Source organism: Lethenteron reissneri, chromosome 65, assembly GCF_015708825.2.
Source record: "Lethenteron reissneri isolate LAM-NWPU_2019-01 chromosome 65, ASM1570882v1, whole genome shotgun sequence".
NCBI classification, from domain to species: Eukaryota; Metazoa; Chordata; class Hyperoartia; order Petromyzontiformes; family Petromyzontidae; genus Lethenteron; species Lethenteron reissneri.
Genome location: NC_083843.1, coordinates 11,932,532 through 11,953,118, shown reverse-complemented (window position 1 = coordinate 11,953,118; position 20,587 = coordinate 11,932,532). Strand labels below are relative to the sequence as shown.

The 20,587-nt window shown below is 48.7% G+C and overlaps 2 protein-coding genes across 2 annotated transcripts; one reads left to right on the top strand and one right to left on the bottom strand.

The window, feature by feature from the left end:
- Window positions 1-3,643: 3,643 nt before the first annotated feature.
- On the top strand, window positions 3,644-6,303 carry LOC133359529 (aerolysin-like protein). The gene is made up of 3 exons (XM_061577954.1): window positions 3,644-3,751; window positions 4,724-4,791; window positions 5,361-6,303. The coding sequence occupies exons 1-3, from the start codon at window positions 3,644-3,646 to the stop codon at window positions 6,301-6,303; spliced, it is 1,119 nt and encodes a 372-aa protein (XP_061433938.1).
- A 4,287-nt stretch (window positions 6,304-10,590) lies between these two features.
- On the bottom strand, window positions 10,591-20,313 carry LOC133359528 (tripartite motif-containing protein 14-like). Its single transcript, XM_061577953.1, has 6 exons — window positions 19,018-20,313; window positions 15,927-16,022; window positions 14,362-14,595; window positions 13,855-13,877; window positions 12,149-12,252; window positions 10,591-11,511 (listed from the first exon to the last, which is right to left on the bottom strand). Exons 1-6 carry the CDS (start codon window positions 19,603-19,605, stop codon window positions 10,964-10,966), a joined length of 1,593 nt encoding a protein of 530 aa, XP_061433937.1. The 5' UTR covers window positions 19,606-20,313; the 3' UTR covers window positions 10,591-10,963.
- Window positions 20,314-20,587: the final 274 nt, after the last annotated feature.

The window sequence follows — 20,587 nt, the reverse complement described above, 5'->3', positions numbered from 1 at the left end:
TGGAAGGCGAGGACATGAAACGAAGGGGTCTACAAACATTACATTGGTGACATACTGAGATAGTAACAGGCACGCGCTTATTGCCCGAGCTACATCCAGTTGCTGAGGGGTTGCGCAATCAGAGGGGAGGCTGAGCTCGTCGCTGCCTCAGCTCTCGTCTCTTCCTGTATTTGCAGCGGAGCTCCGCAAATTTGCCGATTTTTACAATTAAAATGATTGGAATCTCGATGTAAAGCTTTCGTGACTGCAGGGATTCATCTTCTTGGTTCTTTCGGTAAAGTCACGTAGAAGAAGATGATTGGAATCGTACAGAAATTACATTTATAACACAGATCAGTCGAAACATCTTAATATTTATGTTATTTGATTATTCTTTTTTTTTTACTTTTCGTAACAACTATTTCCATTAAAGTATGACAGGTGAGGCTCTGACTCCCCTGCCTCCCCTGTCCACACGTCCCTGGTGAGATGTTAACTACCTCGCCTGGTCTACAGAAGGTCGTTGGTTCGATCCCCGACCCTGACAAAGCCCGTTGTCGATGTGGAGTCAGCCGTATCCCTATGTATCTCCCTATGTCTCTCCCCGTGTCTCACACAGAGCCCGTGTCTCATACACAACAACAACTATAACCGCCATTTTCCACTAAGTTGTCGGTGACGTCACCACGACGCTTGGGCCAGGCTATGTTCATCTTGAGGCCACATGAAGTGTCGAACGCCCGCTGGCAGGAGGTCACGGGGCAGACTGGCTGTTGCACCACCTGTGCCCCCTACTGTGCTAACTTGCTGTCCTTTAGACTCACGGCGTACCACTCGTTGTTGTGAGCGTCGCTCCTCCGCCCTCTGTTGTTGTTAGAGGGCGACTGCCTCCAACTGCCCAGTAGCGTCCTTCACGAGCCTCCTCCACAGAGGCCGATCTTGACACCACTTGTACCAGTCATCGGCAAGTCCACTCAGCTCCACGTCCTCCTGTACCCTATCACTCCATCTCTTCTCTAGTCCGTACCACGCCAATTTAGCCCCCACTATCCGGCCGAACAAAAGCTGTTTAGGCATGCGGTGGCTGGGCATTCGGGCTACATGACCCAGCCAACGCAGCCTTGCCTGCCATAGGAGCTCACCAATGGGACTTTTTCCAGATCTTTCAAGGATTTGTGAGCTCCTCACACAATCCAGCCTGGTTAAACCCAGGATAGATCGTAGGCAAGCCAGCCTAAATGTTTCTAACTGGCGAAGATGTTACATTAGGGGGGTCCACGTTTCGCAAGCGTAGAGAAGGGAGGGAATGACTTTGGCCGAGAAGACCCGAAGCTTCGTGCGGAGCGACAGACCAGGTAGCTTCCACAGAGCATTACGCAACCGATGAAAAGATAATGCCGCTCGACTGATTCGGAGTGAGACCTCTGCTGTCAAACCGGAGCCAGTCACGAGCGCACTGCTCAGGTATGGGAAACTCCACACTCTCTCCACAACTGCCCCATCACCAATTGGGAGTTGTGGGGGTGGAGTGTCCGATGGTACAAAATGCTCAGGCAAGTGCTTAGTTTTGGTGGGGCTGATGGTAAGGCCCCACCTCTTAATGGCACGGTTCAGCAGAAGCGCCTCCAACTCCTCCTCTGAGTGAGCGGCAATTACCAGATCATCGGCATACATAACGTGGTTGACCAATAGGGAGCCATCCCTTGACTGCACCCGGGCATCGATCAGCCTCCCATTGTATCTGCACCAGATGGAAATTCCTCCGATACAGCCATCAAAGGCTTCACAAATTACGTGGTCGAAATAGATATTAAATAATGTGGGAACAAGATGACATCCCTGTTGCACCCCAAGGTGTACAGGAAATGGCTGTGACTCCCGGCTACGTAGCTCACCATCACGAAGGTCCTTAATGATTGTAAGCAGAGGGTCAGGGACTCCGAAAGCACGAAGAACACCCCAGAGCCCATGCCTACTGATGGTGTAATAGGCCTTGACCAGGTCAATAAAGCAGAGATGTAGGTCTTGTTGGAATTCCCTACACCTCTGCTGTAGCAGACGGACAGAAAATATGGCATCTGTGCAGGACCGCCCTTTCCTGAAACCGAATTGGGGCTCCGCAAGCCTCTCCTCAACCTTCATCTCCCCTCCAAGTGACGACTACTCACTCTGTAACACGACTTTTGTTCCTGGGTAGTAAGTGTTATTTTGTAATTGCTTATGCCTCAAAAGGATAGAAAATTGATATTATTAAACACAAACTTTGCTGGTGTGGTGTACGAGTATACTACACTGTACACTCCACTATACACTGAACTAAACACTACATTACTATACACTACACAAAAAACTACACTATACACTACTATACACTACACTATACAACACACTATATACTTCACTATACACTACACTATACACTACACTATACACGACACTATACTTCACTATACACTACACTATACACTACACTACTATACACGACACTATACAGTTCACTATACACTAAACTATACACTAAACCATACACTAATGCTTTACGAGTAACACATTGGCACGTTCTGTTTACGTGACAGATCTTACTGATTCGCTGTGTCGGGTAGTGGCGGGTTTGACAACGCGTTTATACAGGAAGGAACAACAGTTCCACACTGCCCACCAGGGATTATTTGTCTGTCTGTCTGTCGTGCATAGCCACGCCCTGAATATGTGTCACGCAGCTCACGGATCGCACGAATGCGCTGTCTCACCAAGTTCCTACTTGCCCACTCTGAAGAAACGTGTTCAAGGGAGACCAGGCCAGCAAACAAATCAAAGCATTCCACAATTAAACAAATGAGTAAAATTAAAAATTCCAGAGGCACGTTCAGTTCAGTCGATAAGGCACTTATTACCAACCTGAATTACAGATGGTGATGGTAGCAAGGGTAATTTGAACAATTCTAGATTTGAAGCTTTCGTGACTGCAAGGATTCATATTCTTAGGTTTTTTTCGGTAAAGTCACGTAGGTAAAACATTAAAATTAATAAAAATAAAATAAAACAAAAATCACGACGTTTCGGAGGCAACACAAGTCTCCGTCATCTGTGACGGTCCCACCTGATGACGGAGACTTGTGTTGCCTCCGAAACGTCGTGATTTTTGTTTTATTTTATTTATTTTTATTAATTTTGATGTTTCACCTACGTGACTTTACCGAAAAAACCTAAGAATATAATTTGAACAATTTCGTGTGGACCATGTTAAAGAGAAAATAAACGTTTAAATCACTTGAATACACAACTCAATTGACTCTCACGGCCTGGTATCGGGACCGTGATTGCATTAACGAGGCGCGTGCCAATAGCTCGGCTCATGAACGACGCCTCACACAATGGGCGCGCGTGCAATGAGCGAATCCTCGCGGTGATTGGCTCCCGATGATTGGCCTAGAGGGGAAGATGGGCGGAGGCACGTGCGCGTAATTACGTCACGTGATGTGAGCTCCCTCAATGGACTCTCAACATATACTCACTTGGGGGCCGTGATTGCGTCTACGAGGCCATAGCGCGCGTGGCTGGGCTCGTTAACGGAGTCTCACGCAGAATCGGAACGCGTGCAGGAAGCGCCACCCATCCAATTAGTGAATCATCATGCTGATTGTCTCGCGATGATTGGCCAGGGATGGGAAGGCAAACACGCGTGATTGTACCACGTGACGTGCGCTCCCTCTATATAAAGGAGGGAACAGACGGCACACCGCATCTGCTCTTCACGGAGGGGACTGCTTTTGTAAGTGGTGAGTGGCGACCTTGCTTGGCTTGCTGTAGGATTTGCGGTTGTACCCCCTTTCTAGACCATGTTAGGTGCATGTTGGATGTCTTTTTTTTCCATACTTTTATTTAACTTCATGCAGTGTCAGTTTTCTTTTTATAGCTTTGAGGATTAATGTCTTCGGAGGTACTAAGCCGAACGAGCTGACAATTTCTACACGCACTCGCCGTGCATGACAATTCAATATTTTCCAAAGGAAAGTTGTCCAGGTCCTGTACATTGTGCTCCTTATTGCGTTTTAACATAATCGATGTAACCTTCCATTTCGCCATTTTATGCAAGCCAACCACTCGCTAAAGACCCCAAATTTGAATAATTGAGGTCACGAAGTTTTATACGGCAAAATAAAAGAGTGCATTAGCTTGTTTACCTAAATATTCCCTTCCCAGCATCAACAATGGGCTTGTTTTGAACAATCTTTTTTCCAGTATTAGCTGGGTTGATTTACCCGTAATTTTCTTAAACCATGTCTGTTCTGTACCTTTTTCAAAGTCTAACCTGCCAAAATTCTTGCCGAATCTCTAATGTTTTTAAAATAGATTCGTAGCCTAAGGCTGCGCTACTTCTGTCTTATTGATCTGAATTCTGAGGGTTGTATGGCAGAAGCTGAATACCCTTAAGTTTGAAACTGTTAATAGGAATTCTCAATTAAGTTTATTGGTCCTGCAACCTAATTTTTCTGTAATCTAAAGGGTCTAATTTAACCCATTTTCAAACAGTCTTGTCATAAATTTCTCCACCCTGATGTGATGCAACACCTAATGACCACTGCATTATGCCTGCGCTCTAAAAAACCTCCGCTGTTTATTTGTTGGCCAGGATGGATCTTGCCTGGGCGATATGCAAACATGGTTGCCTTGGATTATAGGGTTAATCTGGTTTCCCGACATTACCTTAACCCAACTACTTCTGTTCATATGACCCGTCTAGGTCGCCTTCAGCCAAGTCCCTGGATCGTCTATCCGAGCTTTTCATTGTTCGTGGAAAGAAAAAGGTATTTGTGCTACTGCAACCTGACATGTGCATCACACTTGCATTGCCCCACTGCATGATGGTCTACTGTGGCTGAGTGGATCGAGGGTTGTGGAATGGACCATACTCTATCCTGCTGTTTGATGGGAGAAAAATGTATGGGAATTTAGTTTTGATACTCTGCCACCAACAATGCCCGCAGTTCCATGAGCACGCACGCTTGTGCTTGAAGGACTAATTGTTAATAGATCAGCGGAGAGTTCATTGTGTTGTGCACTTTTTCCTTTCCTATTGATTCCACAAATTTAAATCTTAAAACGGTAATAATTTTGACAAGGATTAGGTTTGCTTATGTTGCATACGTGCTAAAGATTTAAACCATGATTTAACAACATGTAAAATGGCTATTGCGCACTATTTGGTGCCCACTATTTTTCAGCCCTTCCGAAATATTTTAAGACACGAACGGTACACTGAACTACAGTTGCTAGTGAACTGTAATCATGATTCTGTTTCTTGTAAATGATGAGGCAAGAATACTTGGCTTGAAACTTGCTTGCCATGCTTTCCCTTCCTCCTCTCCATCCAGGTTGACAATGTCGTACCCGCTTACGCTGCACATCATTGGAGGCCAAGGTGGAAATGCATTCTCGTTTGATGGGAGGAGCAATGCGGCCACGCTGCAGAAAATCTCCGTGAGCGTTGGAGGCTGGCAAGTGAGGGGCGTGGAGGTGTGGCTGACTGACGGGCGAAGGCAGAAATTCGGCACCGTGGACTTCTCCGCTCAGCAGTTTGAATTCCAGTCGGGCGAGTTCATGTCGCAGCTCTCCCTGTGGGGCAATGGGGCCGGCACGCGTCTGGGTGCCATCAAGTTCAGAACGAGCCGCAACCGCGAGTTCTTTGCCAAGATGACGGACTGGAAGCTCCAGACCGAGTACAAGATCGACGTGGGCTCTGGCATCTGCTTGGGTGTTCAGGGCCGCGCGGGGGCCGACATTGACTGCATGGGCTTCCTTTTCATCAATGCTGTCAAGTCGTCGGTGATCCAGAACATGAAGTACCCAACAATGCACCAGGTTCTGCCTAACGTGCAGATGGAGGAGATTAAAGAAATGGAGTACACGAACAACACCAGCGTCATGCAGTCTTACACGTTCGAGAGTTCCAAGAAGATAACCAAAACGTCATCGTGGTCTACGACCAACAAGATCGAGTTCACCTTCAGCCTGACCGTCTCGGCAGGCATCCCTGAGGTCGTGGAGGTGGAGACCGGGTTCAGCTTCACCTTGAGCTCGGAGACCACGCACGCATTGGAGGAGTCTGAGGAGCGGATGGAAACTCTCACGTTCCCTGTCTCGGTTCCTCCGCACAAGACCGTCACTGTTGTCGCCAAAATCGGGCGTGCAAACATCGACCTCCCGTACACGGCCCTGCTGCGCATCACCTGCATGAACGGCGCTCTCTTTGACGTTCCCCTGCGTGGCGTCTACAAGGGGCTCACCTACACCAAAATGACCGCCCGTGCTACTGAGAAATAGAGCTGTGTGTTGTACCCTTTTTGATCAAATGTTCTGAAAGAATTATTGTGGCTAACTACAAATAAAAGCCTTCTGCATTGCACTGCAATTTTCTCTTCGCATGTTTGGTTGCATATAAGGAATTTCTATTTTTTTACGAGGTTCCAATGTTTATGGACATGGATATTTCACCATTTGCTGTTGGCAGGGATTTTTTTTTTGTAGTTTGAACTTCATATCATTCTAGATTTGAAGGTTTCGTGGCTGCAAGGATCCATACTCCTTGGTTTTTTTTATGGTTTTTGTTTTTCACTGATTTTTACCGAATGAAGCAAAGAATATCGAGCTTCATATCCTCCATTTTGCATGGCCATTATTGAAACGGTGGGTTAGTGGCATGGTATGTTTTACAACTAGAAACAACAGGTTCCACACTTCCCACCAGGGATTATTTGTCTGTCGTGCACGAATGGGCTATCCAACCAAGTTCCTACCTGCCCACTCCGAAGAAACGTGTTTTTTGAATTGATTGGTCCACACCAGAGACTTTTTTTTTAGCCTAGTCTCAGTGTTAGATCAGAGGATGCCAAAAGGGGGAAACATTCTTATGTTGACACTGGCAAAGGAGGTCTCGTGAAAATATACTTCTGTTTTTAGTTCGCATGCCACAATCCACTACTCTGCTCATCCCCCCCCCCCATGTCCTATTGAACCAGCACTGAATACAAAACTTACACAGACCTCCTGTTAGCCAACGTTTTCAATTCAAAACCGCTATAATAATGTGGCAATTAAAAAATATTTAGGTGTAATAATTTGTCATTTTCATTCATTGGTTCTAAGAAAATGACAAACTAAGACGTTAAATTCCTGCAGTCACGATAGTTTTAAGTCCACTGCTGTCATCTCGACCAAATCGCGGAACCAACTCGCGCCAAACGCACAAACCAAAGGCAGCCATTTTGTAAGTTTTAACCATTAACACTTAAACCATTATTAACATATTCAACAAGCTACACGAATAACGATCTTTATATTTCGTCATTTACCTTTCAAAACGTTACTGCCTTCCCGTCGCTATATGCGCACACATTTACCTCAGAATTTTCATAAATTTATGAACGCTCCGTTGAAATGTTTATAAATGAAACTCTGACCAAAACTATCACGTTACCATACATAGCAGGCGTGACCAAAAAGATCTCAAATTCTAAACAAACATTAGATCCAAGTCCGATTCAGTACAGTGCATAAAATCCGTGATCTGATTCCATCTGTGAAGGATGTCGTTCCTGACTTACAGTATCCTGGAGTCTACAAATGGAGTTGCATTTGTGGTGATTGCTACATTGGAGAAACGAAACGTCATGTTGCTGATCGTGTCCGCGAGCACAAGTCAGATCTGAAACACGGCAGAACTGATTCTTCGGCCGTTGCCGATCATTGCTACAACTCGGTGGGTTCTCATGAAATTGTCTTTTCCGAGACCAAGGTTCTCTGCAAACCTCCTGGCTAACATCAAAGGTTTGTACACGAAGCCATACAAATATACAAACACAGACATAATTTCAACCGTGATCATGGGTACAAACTTAGTAATCATTGGAAAGATGTTATTAACCACGCAAAACAGACTTAATTACACTTTTTTGGACCATCTTATCTGACAGGCACTATCTTACTTTACTTTACCGAGTGTTTAACAGTAATCTCTTCATTGTTCAGGCAGCATTGGTATAAACAATGGCATTTCCGTTCTTTTGTGTCATTGTTTCAGGCCTCCCCCTCCCCCCTCTCTGCCCAATGCGTTGGCGTGTGCAGCAGTTTGTCTCTTGCGCACAATCGCTTCCACGCTGTCGCCCACCCTTTTGACCCCGCCTCCCTCCCTCCCGATACGTTCCATTCATTGGCTACCACATTCTGATGAACTCCCCCCCCCCCCTCTCCTCCCCCCCCCAACTCGCTTTTAAGGGATTACATTATGAATCATTGCCTCACTTGATGCAGCTAATCTGGCTGTGACGGTCCCACCTGATGACGGAGACTTGTGTTGCCTCCGAAACGTCGTGATCTTTATTTTATTTTTATTAATTTTGATGTTTTACCTACGTGACTTTACCGAAAAAACCTAAGAATACGTGCAATTCATGTTCAGGGGCTGGTGGGGGGCTCTCTCTTCAGTGCTGGCCCCTGAACATGAATCGCACAGGCAGGGGATGTCTTATGGCGGCCACACTTAATGTTGCCACGCGCCGCTCTGCCGTCCAATGGCGCCGAGTCCCTCTGACGCGTCGCGCGCCAGACCACGCCCCCGCCCCCACCCCGCCCCACGTGATGACCCGTGGGGGGCGGGGCTTCGCTCTGCCGCGTCACGCGCCAGATGCGGCAAATCTGAAACTTGCAGATTTACCGCGTCGCCTGACAGCTGATGACGCCGGTTGCAATTAGTGGCGAAAAGTGGTGCTCAGATTGTAAATGTTGTTGTTTTACTCTCCAATATACTGGTGTGCTGTACTAGTACACTACACTATACACTGCACTGAACACCTACACTGCTATACACTACACTATTTACTACACTGCTATACACTACACTACACACTACTATACACTATACTATACACTACACTATACACTAGTGCTTTACGAGTAACAAATTGGCACGTTTTGTTTACGCGACAGACCTTACTGATTGGCCGTGTCGGGTGGTGGCAGGTTTAACAACACATTTATATTTCGATTTAAAGCTTTCGTGACTGCAGGGATTCATCTTCTTGGTTCTTTCGGTAAAGTCACGTAGAAGGGAAATAATAAAATAATAAAAATAAAACATAATAAAATAATTCTCACGACGTTTCGGCCACAACGCAAGCAGCCGTCCTCAGGTGAAGAACAGGTCTGTCAGGAAGACAGCGTCTGAATGAAACACCCCCAGGCTTGGAGCGTATATTTAAGCTGCTGGGTTGGAGGGGGAAGAGCGCCTTGACAAACTAATTTGCATATCAAGAGGAATTTAGCATATTTATGGTAAATGCAGATGTGGGATTAGTACTACTTGTGAAATGCTTAGGTGGGCGGGGGATTTCAAAGTCATATTATGCCCGTGCATTATGCAGTATACGCAGCATCAAAGGGAGGGGATAGGGGTAGCATTAATAAAGGGAAGGAATGTTAATAGTATGTAGCTGCAGTAACTAAACCACCACGTAAAAAACTAAAGTATAAACTACATAGTATCATCAGTATACTAAATATACTCTCCAATAAGCTGAGCGTTACGATGCCACTGTCGTACGCGGACATTTAGACTTTTTAAAATTAACATTATTGTTGTATATCTCCCACAACCCATGACACCACCAGTGTATACAAGTGTAAAGGAGAGCCGACACAAGGTTGCAGGGGGGTTCGTCTTTTATTCCTTTCCTCCCATCCACACCTGTCTCCAGCCATCCCAATCTCCTTCCCGCCAACCCACCCCTCTTCCCGCCCGTTCTCTCCCTTATATCTCCTCACCTGCTCTTCCCCCTTCTCCTGTCACCGTCGCACTCCCCCTTCTATTGGTGGGAATCCTTCCCCTGACACCCCTACAAATGCATCCCAGTTCACCATTGTTAATCACTGCACCCCGATCAATTATACCCCCAGTGTATAAACACATCACAGTTCACCATTGCTAATCACTGCACCCCTATCAATAACACCACCAGTGTATAAACACATCCCATTTCACCATTCATAATCATTGCACCCCTACAATCACACTCCTCTGGGAGGGCGTCAATGTTGGCTCCACACACAAAGTAGTCCAACACCGGTGCAGACACAAAGCCATACAAGAAGGCTGTCTCTGGTGTAAGCCAATCAGTTTCAAAGACAATGCATTTTTATAATCATTATCGTCATCAGAGCGTTTTTCGTGTGCGTGTTTTTCCACAAGGTACTGCCTGTGGTTAAATGCACCGATTCTGTGTTTATGACATCTTAACACCTCCCGTTGTATTGCCAGCTAAGGATAAAAAAAAATCCTTAGCTTTCACACCGGTGGTTATATTCTTTGGGTCTTTCGGTAGAGTCACGTAGATATGTTCAAACAAAAATGGCAACAAAAACTACGACGTTTCGATCGCCACACAATCGGTCAACATCTACCTGATGTGCTGCCATCGAAATGTCGTATTTAAAAAAAAATTATACCGGTGGTTATATTTATAACCCACCCCCCCCCCCCAGAGCAAGGGATCTAGGGGGTGGTTAGAAACATAACACATCTCATTTCTCCTGATGACGATCGCTTGCGTTGCGATCAAAACGTCATAGTTTTTTGTTCTTTTCTTTGCATCATTCCACGCGACTTTACCGAAAGACCCAAAAAACATAACAAACCCGTGGCTTCCGGGAGCTGCATCCGGCTCTTTTTAATGCGATCCGACCGCCTCTTGACGGGTCATTTATCAAAAAGGTTGCCACCGTCTCGAAATTCTCACCGCGGAACGCTGCGACTCCTGATAAAAAAATTGGTTGTTTGCAAATTTTTTTGGGGAAAAGAATAACAATCATCATTTGCGTCGCTACTTCTCGACTTGGCTTCGCCGAAGCCTGCCCCGCATTTGAGCCGAGAGCCGTGCACTCCTAAACCACCGAAAAATCGTCACGGGCAAGCAAACGGCGCCCGCCTCTCTCAGGACGCGCCGCTCAGATCCACGATCGTCACGGATGTACAAACCCCCAAGTACAGCCACGGATGCACGGGCTCGACGAAGATTTGGCGAAACGAGTGCAATGGCGCCATGGATTGGGCGTTGTAAAACGACAGCAGCCCCGCGTCCCAGTCCAGGTGAACCCCTACTCTCCGCGGAGGCTCCGGCACCGACAGTGCTGTCACTACCCCGCCGTGCCACGCCGAGAAGCTGCCGTCGACTTTCTGTAGACACCAGGAGCCGTCGCTCCATCCCAGGAAGCAGTCGCCGCCGCCATTTTTTGTTTGTTTGATCGCCGCGTAGGCGACTCCAATCCGGCACGACCCCGAGCGGCTCCCCACGTCCACCTCCCAGTAGTGCTGACCCGACGAGAAGCTCTCCGAGCACAGGACTTGGTGGTAGACGTCGGAGCGGCGCGGGTGATTTGGGCGACCCTGGGAGGCAGCGGTCAGCGTCACCGTCCTGAGATCCGAGGAAATCCGGAGTTTGTCGTGGGCCGAGCTCGGGTCCAGAGTCGGTGAGCGTCCATCTGTGGCGATGACAGAGACAGTGCTCGCATAGCAGTCGCAATGGCGAATGCGTAATCGCTTTTGGGTCAAGCGCTGTTGTTCGCGAGCAGCACCTATGAAGGCCGGTACGGCACACGAGGGGTTGGCTACCAGCACCACGCCCGGTCGCCTTTGTCTCCCCAGTGCTAGAGAGGGGCCCCCAGGAAAGGGGACCTCGGGGTTTGTCGTGTGGAGTGGGATCCCCGTCGTGCTGCCGGAGTCTTCACCGGCTCGGCGTCGCCAGTCAGGCGGTCTACCGGCCGTCCTCGCTGGGAGGCAGTAGTTCATTTAAAGACGAGTTATAAAAGTGTTAACCGTCAGCCCGTGTCAATAAACCAGAGTGTCTCCTTACCCTCAGCGTCTCCGAGTCAGCCACTGAAAACGCGAAGGCAACGGGAATTGCGAAAGTCAAGAAGCGCGTCTGAGCTAGCCACGAGGATTGACGAAGACTGAGTTGGGGCGGTTCGCTGTTGTCTCTCTCTCTCTCATCCCTCCTCCACATCTAGGATCAATCTCACGCAGCTCAGAGAGCTACGTAGCTAGCTCGGTGGGCTTGCCCGTTAGAAATAGAATGCAAGTTGATCAAAGAGGGGAGCACAGAAGTGCAGTGCAACTCACAGACGAGAGGCAGGAGTCTGCGCATGGATCTTTCCAGGGAGCTGATCGTGGTGGCGTCCAGGGAAGTGGGAGGTGGAGGTGCAGATTTCTTTAGTATCTTCCTTCTGGGATAGCCACCAACAAACAGCATCACACACAGCCTCGTGTAACCACAGCATCGGAAGACTCAGGATCCATCTCACACACAGTCAGTGTCTCACACACCGCCCGTGTCTCACACACAGCGAGTGTCTCACACACAGCCCGTGTCTCACATACAGCGAGTGTCTCACACATAGCCCGTGTCTCACACACAGCCCGTGTCTCACACACAGCCAGTGTCTCACAGCCCTTGTCACACACACAGCCCGTGTCTCACACACAGCACGTGTCTCACACACAGCCGGTGTCTCACACACAGCCCGTGTCTCACACACAGCGAGTGTCTCACACACAGCCCGTGTCTCACACACAGCCCGTGTCTCACACACCGCCGGTGTCTCACACACAGCCCGTGTGTCTAACACAGCCCATGTCTCACACACAGCCCGTGTCTCACACACAGCCCGTGTCTCACACACCGCCGGTGTCTCACACACAGCCCGTGTGTCTAACACAGCCCATGTCTCACACACAGCCCGTGTCTCACACACAGTCCGTGTCTCACACACAGTCAGTGTCTCACACACAGCGAGTGTCTCACACACAGTCAGTGTCTCACACACAGCCCGTGTCTCACACACAGCGAGTGTCTCACACACAGTCAGTGTCTCACATACAGCGAGTGTCTCACACATAGCCCGTGTCTCACACACAGCCCGTGTCTCACACACAGCCAGTGTCTCACAGCCCTTGTCACACACACAGCCCGTGTCTCACACACAGCACGTGTCTCACACACAGCCGGTGTCTCACACACAGCCCGTGTCTCACACACAGCGAGTGTCTCACACACAGCCCGTGTCTCACACACAGCCCGTGTCTCACACACCGCCGGTGTCTCACACACAGCCCGTGTGTCTAACACAGCCCATGTCTCACACACAGCCCGTGTCTCACACACAGCCCGTGTCTCACACACCGCCGGTGTCTCACACACAGCCCGTGTGTCTAACACAGCCCATGTCTCACACACAGCCCGTGTCTCACACACAGTCCGTGTCTCACACACAGTCAGTGTCTCACACACAGCGAGTGTCTCACACACAGTCAGTGTCTCACACACAGCCCGTGTCTCACACACAGCGAGTGTCTCACACACAGTCAGTGTCTCACACACAGCGAGTGTCTCACACACAGCCCGTGTCTCACACACAGCCCGTGTCTCACACACCGCCGGTGTCTCACACACAACCCGTGTGTCTAACACAGCCCATGTCTCACACACAGCCCGTGTCTCACACACAGCCCGTGTCTCACACACCGCTGGTGTCTCACACACAGCCCGTGTGTCTAACACAGCCCATGTCTCACACACAGCCCGTGTCTCACACACAGTCCGTGTCTCACACACAGTCAGTGTCTCACACACAGCGAGTGTCTCACACACAGCCCGTGTCTCACACACAGCCCGTGTGTCTAACACACAGCCCGTGTCTCACACACCGCCGGTGTCTCACACACAGCCTGTGTCTCACACACAGCCCGTGTCTCACACACAGCCCGTGTGTCTAACACACACATCCTGTGTTTTGAGTGTTTAACTGTTAGACGTCAAGGATCCGTACCTGCGCATCTCCTCCAGGTGTCCCTGTGGAAGAGAGAGAGAGATGAGTGATGTTTCTACCCTGGGACCACGAGCCCCTCTGCTACCGCCCGCTCTGTTATTCTGGACACCCAAGCGGCGTCTGACACACAGAGGCCTGCAGCAAGGTGAGCGAGTCTCTGCCACTGATACTCTTTGGTTTTTTCGGTAAAGTCACGTAGGTAAAAATAAATTAATGAAAAAACAACTAAATTAAATCACGATGTTTCGGAGGCAACACAAGCTTCCGTCTTCAGGTGGAACCGTTGCAGCCAAATTCACTGAAGACGGAAGCTTGTGTTGCCTCCGAAACGTCGTGATTTAATTTAGTTGTTTTTTCATTTATTTATTTTTACCTACGTGACTTTACCGAAAAAACTAAGAATATGAATCCTTGAAGTCACGAAAACTTCAAATCTAGAATCCCTGCCACTGCCCGATCTGTTATTCTGGTCATCCAAACGGCGTCTAACACGGAGGCGCTCCCCACCTGCAGGAAGGTGAGCGAGTCCCTCTCGTTCTGCAGATTTCGCAGGCGAGCGGCCGTCGCCCGGAGCTCGCCGATCTCCCGCTCGTGACGAGCGATGTCCTCGTCGATCCGGGACAGCAGCTCGCGCTCCTTCACGGCCACGCGGCGCAGTGCCTCCGTCTCGTCCTCGTCCAGAGCCTTCCTTAAGCGGGCGAACTTGCCCGTGATGCGACCCCTGATCCCGGCCACCGATTCCTGTGGAGACGCGGGCACCACGATTGGCTCCCTGAGACGTGAGCCACTGCGTCCGTGGCGAGATGTTACCTCCATCGGCTGGTATACAGCAGGTCGTTTCAAGTTTCATTTCAAGTTTCATTCATTAGGTTTTGCCCTCTGAGCTATTCGGCTCTTGAATCGATTGCAACCGCAACAAACAAAAAAACCTAAAACATGAACAAGAAAACATCTTAAAGTGACTATATTTTGTCCCGTGAGGCAACTCGTCTCGCATGTTAAGCGCACATTGTGCTACGTGAGTAAAGTTTACATTTGATAGCGTAACGAGCGGATGTTGAAACTCGGGGCCACTCGTGGGTCCGACTCCAGCGACGCGATCAGGGACGACGCGAGATGACATCTGTGCGGGGTTCGTGCCTCTCTCTGTGTCCGTACCGGCGCCCACAGGCAGCTACGCCACAGCTCCACCTCGACAATCCTTGGCACTCCACATTTTTTTTTTTTTTGCCACAGGAGGTTGCAGACGCGATGCCGAGTCAGCTGACCCCTGCCCCCCCCCCACGGCCATCGAATGCGGTAGACGTGCAACCTCCTCGCGGGTAAATGTTGAGTTTGACGGTGAATGATGTAAATCTTCAGTTAAAGCTTTCGTGGCTGCGGGAATTCATACTCTTTGGGTCTTTCGGTAAAGTCACGAAAGACCCTGTAATAAAGGTCGTTGAGGCGACTTCTGGAATTCGTCTCTTATTGAACTTGTATTACAGTTTCCTTCACACTGCTGGCAGGCAGCGTGAGAGGGATAGAGAGAGAGAGAGACGCACTGCCACGTGGCAACCCGGAGCCCCGCTCCCGCGTGGCCCCGTTCCTCTGTTCGTTCCCGTTCTGACCACGTGTCGTTCGTCTCCACCCCTATTTAATACCCGGGTCACGTGGTACGTTTCCACCAATCCTGGTTAGCCTCCGTGGAATATTCCAGGCTCCCTCGTAAGCTCCCGGGACCACGCCCCTGACTCGTCTCCCCATTGGCTGTGGCCAAAGCCAGCAGAACCAATCATATCCTTTCAGCTGTCACCTTTCCATTACGTCAGGGCCACGCCCCTAGGCTTCCCCCACATTGGCTATAAACCAGGACCGGCAGAGCCAATCATCGTGACGTGTTGTGATACGTCAGTGAGCCGGATTTATCCTCACATTACAACCCAAAGACGGTGAATGGCGTAGTCAAGAGGCATCAAAGCCGTGAGGCCGCACGAAGAATTCTCGAAAATGTGTTTCGACCACCGCGACTTCGGCGCTGGGTGGAGGTCACGGGGAAGGGGACCAACGGAGCCGGGCACGGACAACGCTACCTGAGCCTTCCTGCGAGCGGCCTCCATCTGCTTGACGGACCCCTCCACCTCCTTCCTCCTCTCGTCCACTGCTCGCGTCTCCCGTGCTACGCGCGTCTATAGATTTAGAAACGAGACATTGCCAGCGGGGGGGGGGGGGGGGGTGAGACTCCGGTCCTTCATGGGTGGTGCCACCCCTCACGCCCGGTCCGTCACCTCCACACGAGTGGTTCTTAACCTTCGATTTAAAGCTTTCGTGACTGCAGGGATTCATCTTCTTGGTTCTTTCGGTAAAGTCACGTAGAAGGGAAGTAATAAAATAATAAAAATAAAACATAATAAAATAAAATATATTATTATATTATTTTATTATGTTTTATTTTTATTATTTTATTACTTCCCTTCTACGTGACTTTACCGAAAGAACCAAGAAGATGGTTCTTAACCTGTGTGTGTGTGTCATTAGAGCCGCCACCACCTGGCACAGCCAACTAGTAAGGGTTGTCACGTGAACAGAACATGCCAATTCATGACTAGTACAGTGTAGTAGTGTAGTGTATAGCTTATCAATTGAAAATTCACAGCAGCAAAATAAATCCGTCTGTGTTGGAGAGTAAACCCCACTGACACAGTCACAATTCTGGCGAATTGCCCGATGATGCTGGATGCAATAACCAGCGAAACGTCGTACTACTCAAATTGTTAATGTTGTGGTTTCACGCTTCAACACACCGGTGGGCTAAAGCAGTGAACTATTTGTCTTTTGTCAACGTGAAACTTTTTTACTGATTGGCCGTGTCGTGTGGTGGAGGGTTACGACAAATTTATAAATAACGCGATCTAAACCCAAAAACGTTGATTATGAACAATTCGAGTACCGTTTCGTCGCGTCGGTAATTACAACAACAGCAGCAGCAACCAACATCATCAGGCGACAAGCCAAGGCCGGCACCACCTTTTCGTCGACGTTACAAACCCCTTACAGATTGGCCGTGTACGGTGGTGGCGGTGTTCAACGACGCACCTTCATATTTGCGCGATCTAACCAGAATGAAACAAACCTACGGGTTCTAGATTTGAAGCTTTCGTGACTGCAAGGATTCATATTCTTGGGTTTTTTCGGTAAAGTCACCGTGTAGGTAAAAAATTAAAATTGAAATAAAATAAAAATCACGACGTGACTTTAACGAAAAAACCCAAGAATATGAATCGTTGCAGTCACGAAAACTTCAAATCTAGAATCAATACCCTCTACGGGGAGGAATTCCACCTATCTGTTAGAGTTTTTAACAGACAACGAGACAAGAAGTCACACAGCTTCTCGAGACGCTGGCCTTCCTCAAGAGATGCCGAGATAACAAGGTCATACCCATCGCTTTCACACTCACATCTACAAGGACTGTTTTCTTGGAATTTCTCATTTACTTGATACAGCGATCGTGCTGTGACGGTTCCACCTGAAGACGGAGGCTTGTGTTGCCTCCAAAACGTCGTGATTTTTATTCTATTTTTATTTTTTACCTACGTGACTTTACCGAAAAAACCCAAGAATATGAAACCTATGGGTAGCATCGGTGGCGGGAGCCTTACTACCGGAGTGACGAGCGGGCACAGAGGTCCTCAACGAGAGGAGTCTTGATTTCTGGCAAGCGCGAGAGACACGCGGGGTCTTCAAGGATTCCCTTCACTCCAAGCGTGCCGAACCCTCTCTCGCATACCCCCCCCCCCCATCTCATATATCCCTCAAGGCCCCCCCCCCCCCTTTATCTTCTTGGTTCTTTCGGTAAAGTCACGTAGAAGCGAAATATTATTATTTTATTATTTCCCTTCTACGTGACTTTACCGAAAGAACCAAAAATACAACCATTCGAAGTTGCATTTTTCGATAACGGATTTCTTTTCATGCCGACGTTTGGCGTTTCGACATCACAGAGTGCCACCGATTTCGGATTGATCGATACACCCCCCGGAAAAAAAACCAGTGACCCCAGAAATAAAATATTCAATTGCCTCGGCCATTTTGTATTATTCGATACCCCGGGCAGGGGGTGGGGGTCCAATCCCGTAAGGTTCCTTTGCAGTGGCGGCTCCTGCAAAATCTCTCAGGGGGGGCAAATGTCTGGATGATTGATAAGGATAAGGTCCACCCATGCAATAGATAAATTAACAGCTTAAGCATGTAAAGGCAACTTCACTTCTTTAATATTAATGAAAAATAAAGTGACTCTCACAATACATCTCCTTGTTTGTTTCTATACTCACTATTATTACAATCCACTCAATTTCTTTTATTAAAGATTCCACTAGGTGGCGACAAATAATATTGTTGACTGAAACGTGCTTACGTATGATGATGTAAGCACGTATGATGACGTAAGCACGTTAAGGCGAGCCCTCCCGGAAGCCGTAGATAATGCATTGCAGCGCCCCCCGTTCGAAAAAAAACATCTTTGAATGTAAGTCTATGGGAAAACTCGGGGCGATTCTCAGCTGGAGGGAAATCGCCCAAAAAGAGGCGGTACTCCACAGAACGTGACATGACGCTGATTGGACTATATCCAGAGGCACAGTGACGGCTCGCGTCACTCTGTGGTTGAATGACATTGGTGGTGCGTCGCCCAATCGCCCTAATGAAGAAACCGCCCCTGCACTACACTACTATACACTATATCACTACTACACTATACACTACATTATACACTACATTTATACACTACACTATACACTCCACTACTATACACTACACTATACACTACACTATACACTACACTATACACTACACTTATACACTACACTATACACTACACTATACACTACATTATACACTACATTATACACTACACTATACACTCCACTACTATACACTACACTATACACTACACTATACACTACACTTATACACTACACTATACACTACACTATACACCACTACATTATACACTACATTATACACTACATTATACACCACTACATTATACACTACATTATACACTACACCACTACACTACTACATTATACACTACACTATACACTACACTATACACTACACTTATACACTACACTATACACCACTACACTACACTATACACTACACTATACACTACACGCTCACCTTCCGCTCCTCGTGCGCGTCCTCCACGCTGCTCAACTCGTGACCCACGTGCTCCCCGACGATGGCGCAGCTGGTGCAGACCAGCCTCTTGTCCCGCGCGCAGTAGAACTCGAGCAGCTTCCCGTGCCTCGGGCACTTGCGCACCTGCGCGCCGACTCCCGGCTCGACCAGCGAGTGGCCCTTGAACTTCGCGTTCTGCAGGTGACGCCTGCAATGGGACTCACAGAGGGACGTCTCGCACGTCACGCAGATCCTCACGGCAGGGACGTCGCCGTCCAGGCAGCTGTCGCAGGACAACCGCGGAGACGTCGTTTTCTCGTCCCCGGCTTCACCCCCGCCACCGCCCCCAATGCTGAGCTCCTCCACGAGATTGGCGAGCGTCACGTTCTTCCTCAGCCGCGGCTTCTGCTGGAACTCGTCTCGGCACTGGGGGCAGAAGTAGCACCCGGCCGCCTGCCACGCGGCCTCCAGGCAGCGCAGGCAGAACGAGTGGCCGCAGCTCAGCGTGGAGGGGCAGTCGAACGCCTCCAGGCAGATGGAGCAGCTGAGCTCCTCGGACACAGCAGCAGGAGCGGCTGCGGTGGCCATGGCTGTGAATGAGTGTTTCAGTGAGTGAGTCAGTGAGTGTTTCAGTGAGTGTTTCAGTGAGTCAGTGAGTGTCTCAGTGAGTGTCTCAGTGTCTCAGTGACTGTCTCAGTGAGTCAGTGAGTGTTTCAGTGAGTGTTTCAGTGAGTGTCTTAGTGAGTCAGTGAGTGTCTTAGTGAGTCAGTGAGCGTCACAGTGAGTCAGTGAGTGTCTCAGTGAGTGTCTCAGTGAGTGTTTCAGTGAGTCAGTGAGTCAGTGAGTGTCTAAGTGAACGAGTCAGTGAGTGTTTCAGTGAGTGTCTCAGTGAGTGTCTCAGCGAGTCAGTGAATGTATCAGTGAGTGTCGCAGTGAGTGTCTCAGTGAGTCAGTGAGTGTCTCTGAGTGTCTCAGTGTCTCAGTGACTCAGTGAGTGTCTCAGTGAGTGTCTCAGTGAGTCAGTGAGTGTCTCAGTGAGTGTCTCAGTGTCTCAGTGACTGTCTCAGTGAGTCAGTGAGTGTTTCAGTGAGTGCCGCAGTGAGTGAGTCAGTGAGTGTCTCGGTGAGTGTCTCAGTGAGTGTTTCAGTGAGTGTCTTAGTGAGTGTCTCAGTGAGTGTTTCAGTGAGTGTTTCAGTGTCTCAGTGAGTGTCTCAGTGAGTCAGTGAGTGTCTCAGTGAGTAAGTGAGTGTTTCAGTGTCTAAGTGAGTGTCTTAGTGAGTGTTTCAGTGAGTGTTTCAGTGAGTGTCTCAGTGAGTCAGTGAGTGTCTCAGTGAGTAAGTGAGTGTTTCAGTGTCTAAGTGAGTGTCTTAGTGAGTGTTTCAGTGAGTGTTTCAGTGAGTGTCTCAGTGAGTCAGTGAGTGTTTCAGTGAGTGCCGCAGTGAGTGAGTCAGTGAGTGTCTCGGTGAGTGTCTCAGTGAGTGTTTCAGTGAGTGTCTTAGTGAGTGTCTCAGTGAGTGTTTCAGTGAGTGTTTCAGTGTCTCAGTGAGTGTCTCAGTGAGTCAGTGAGTGT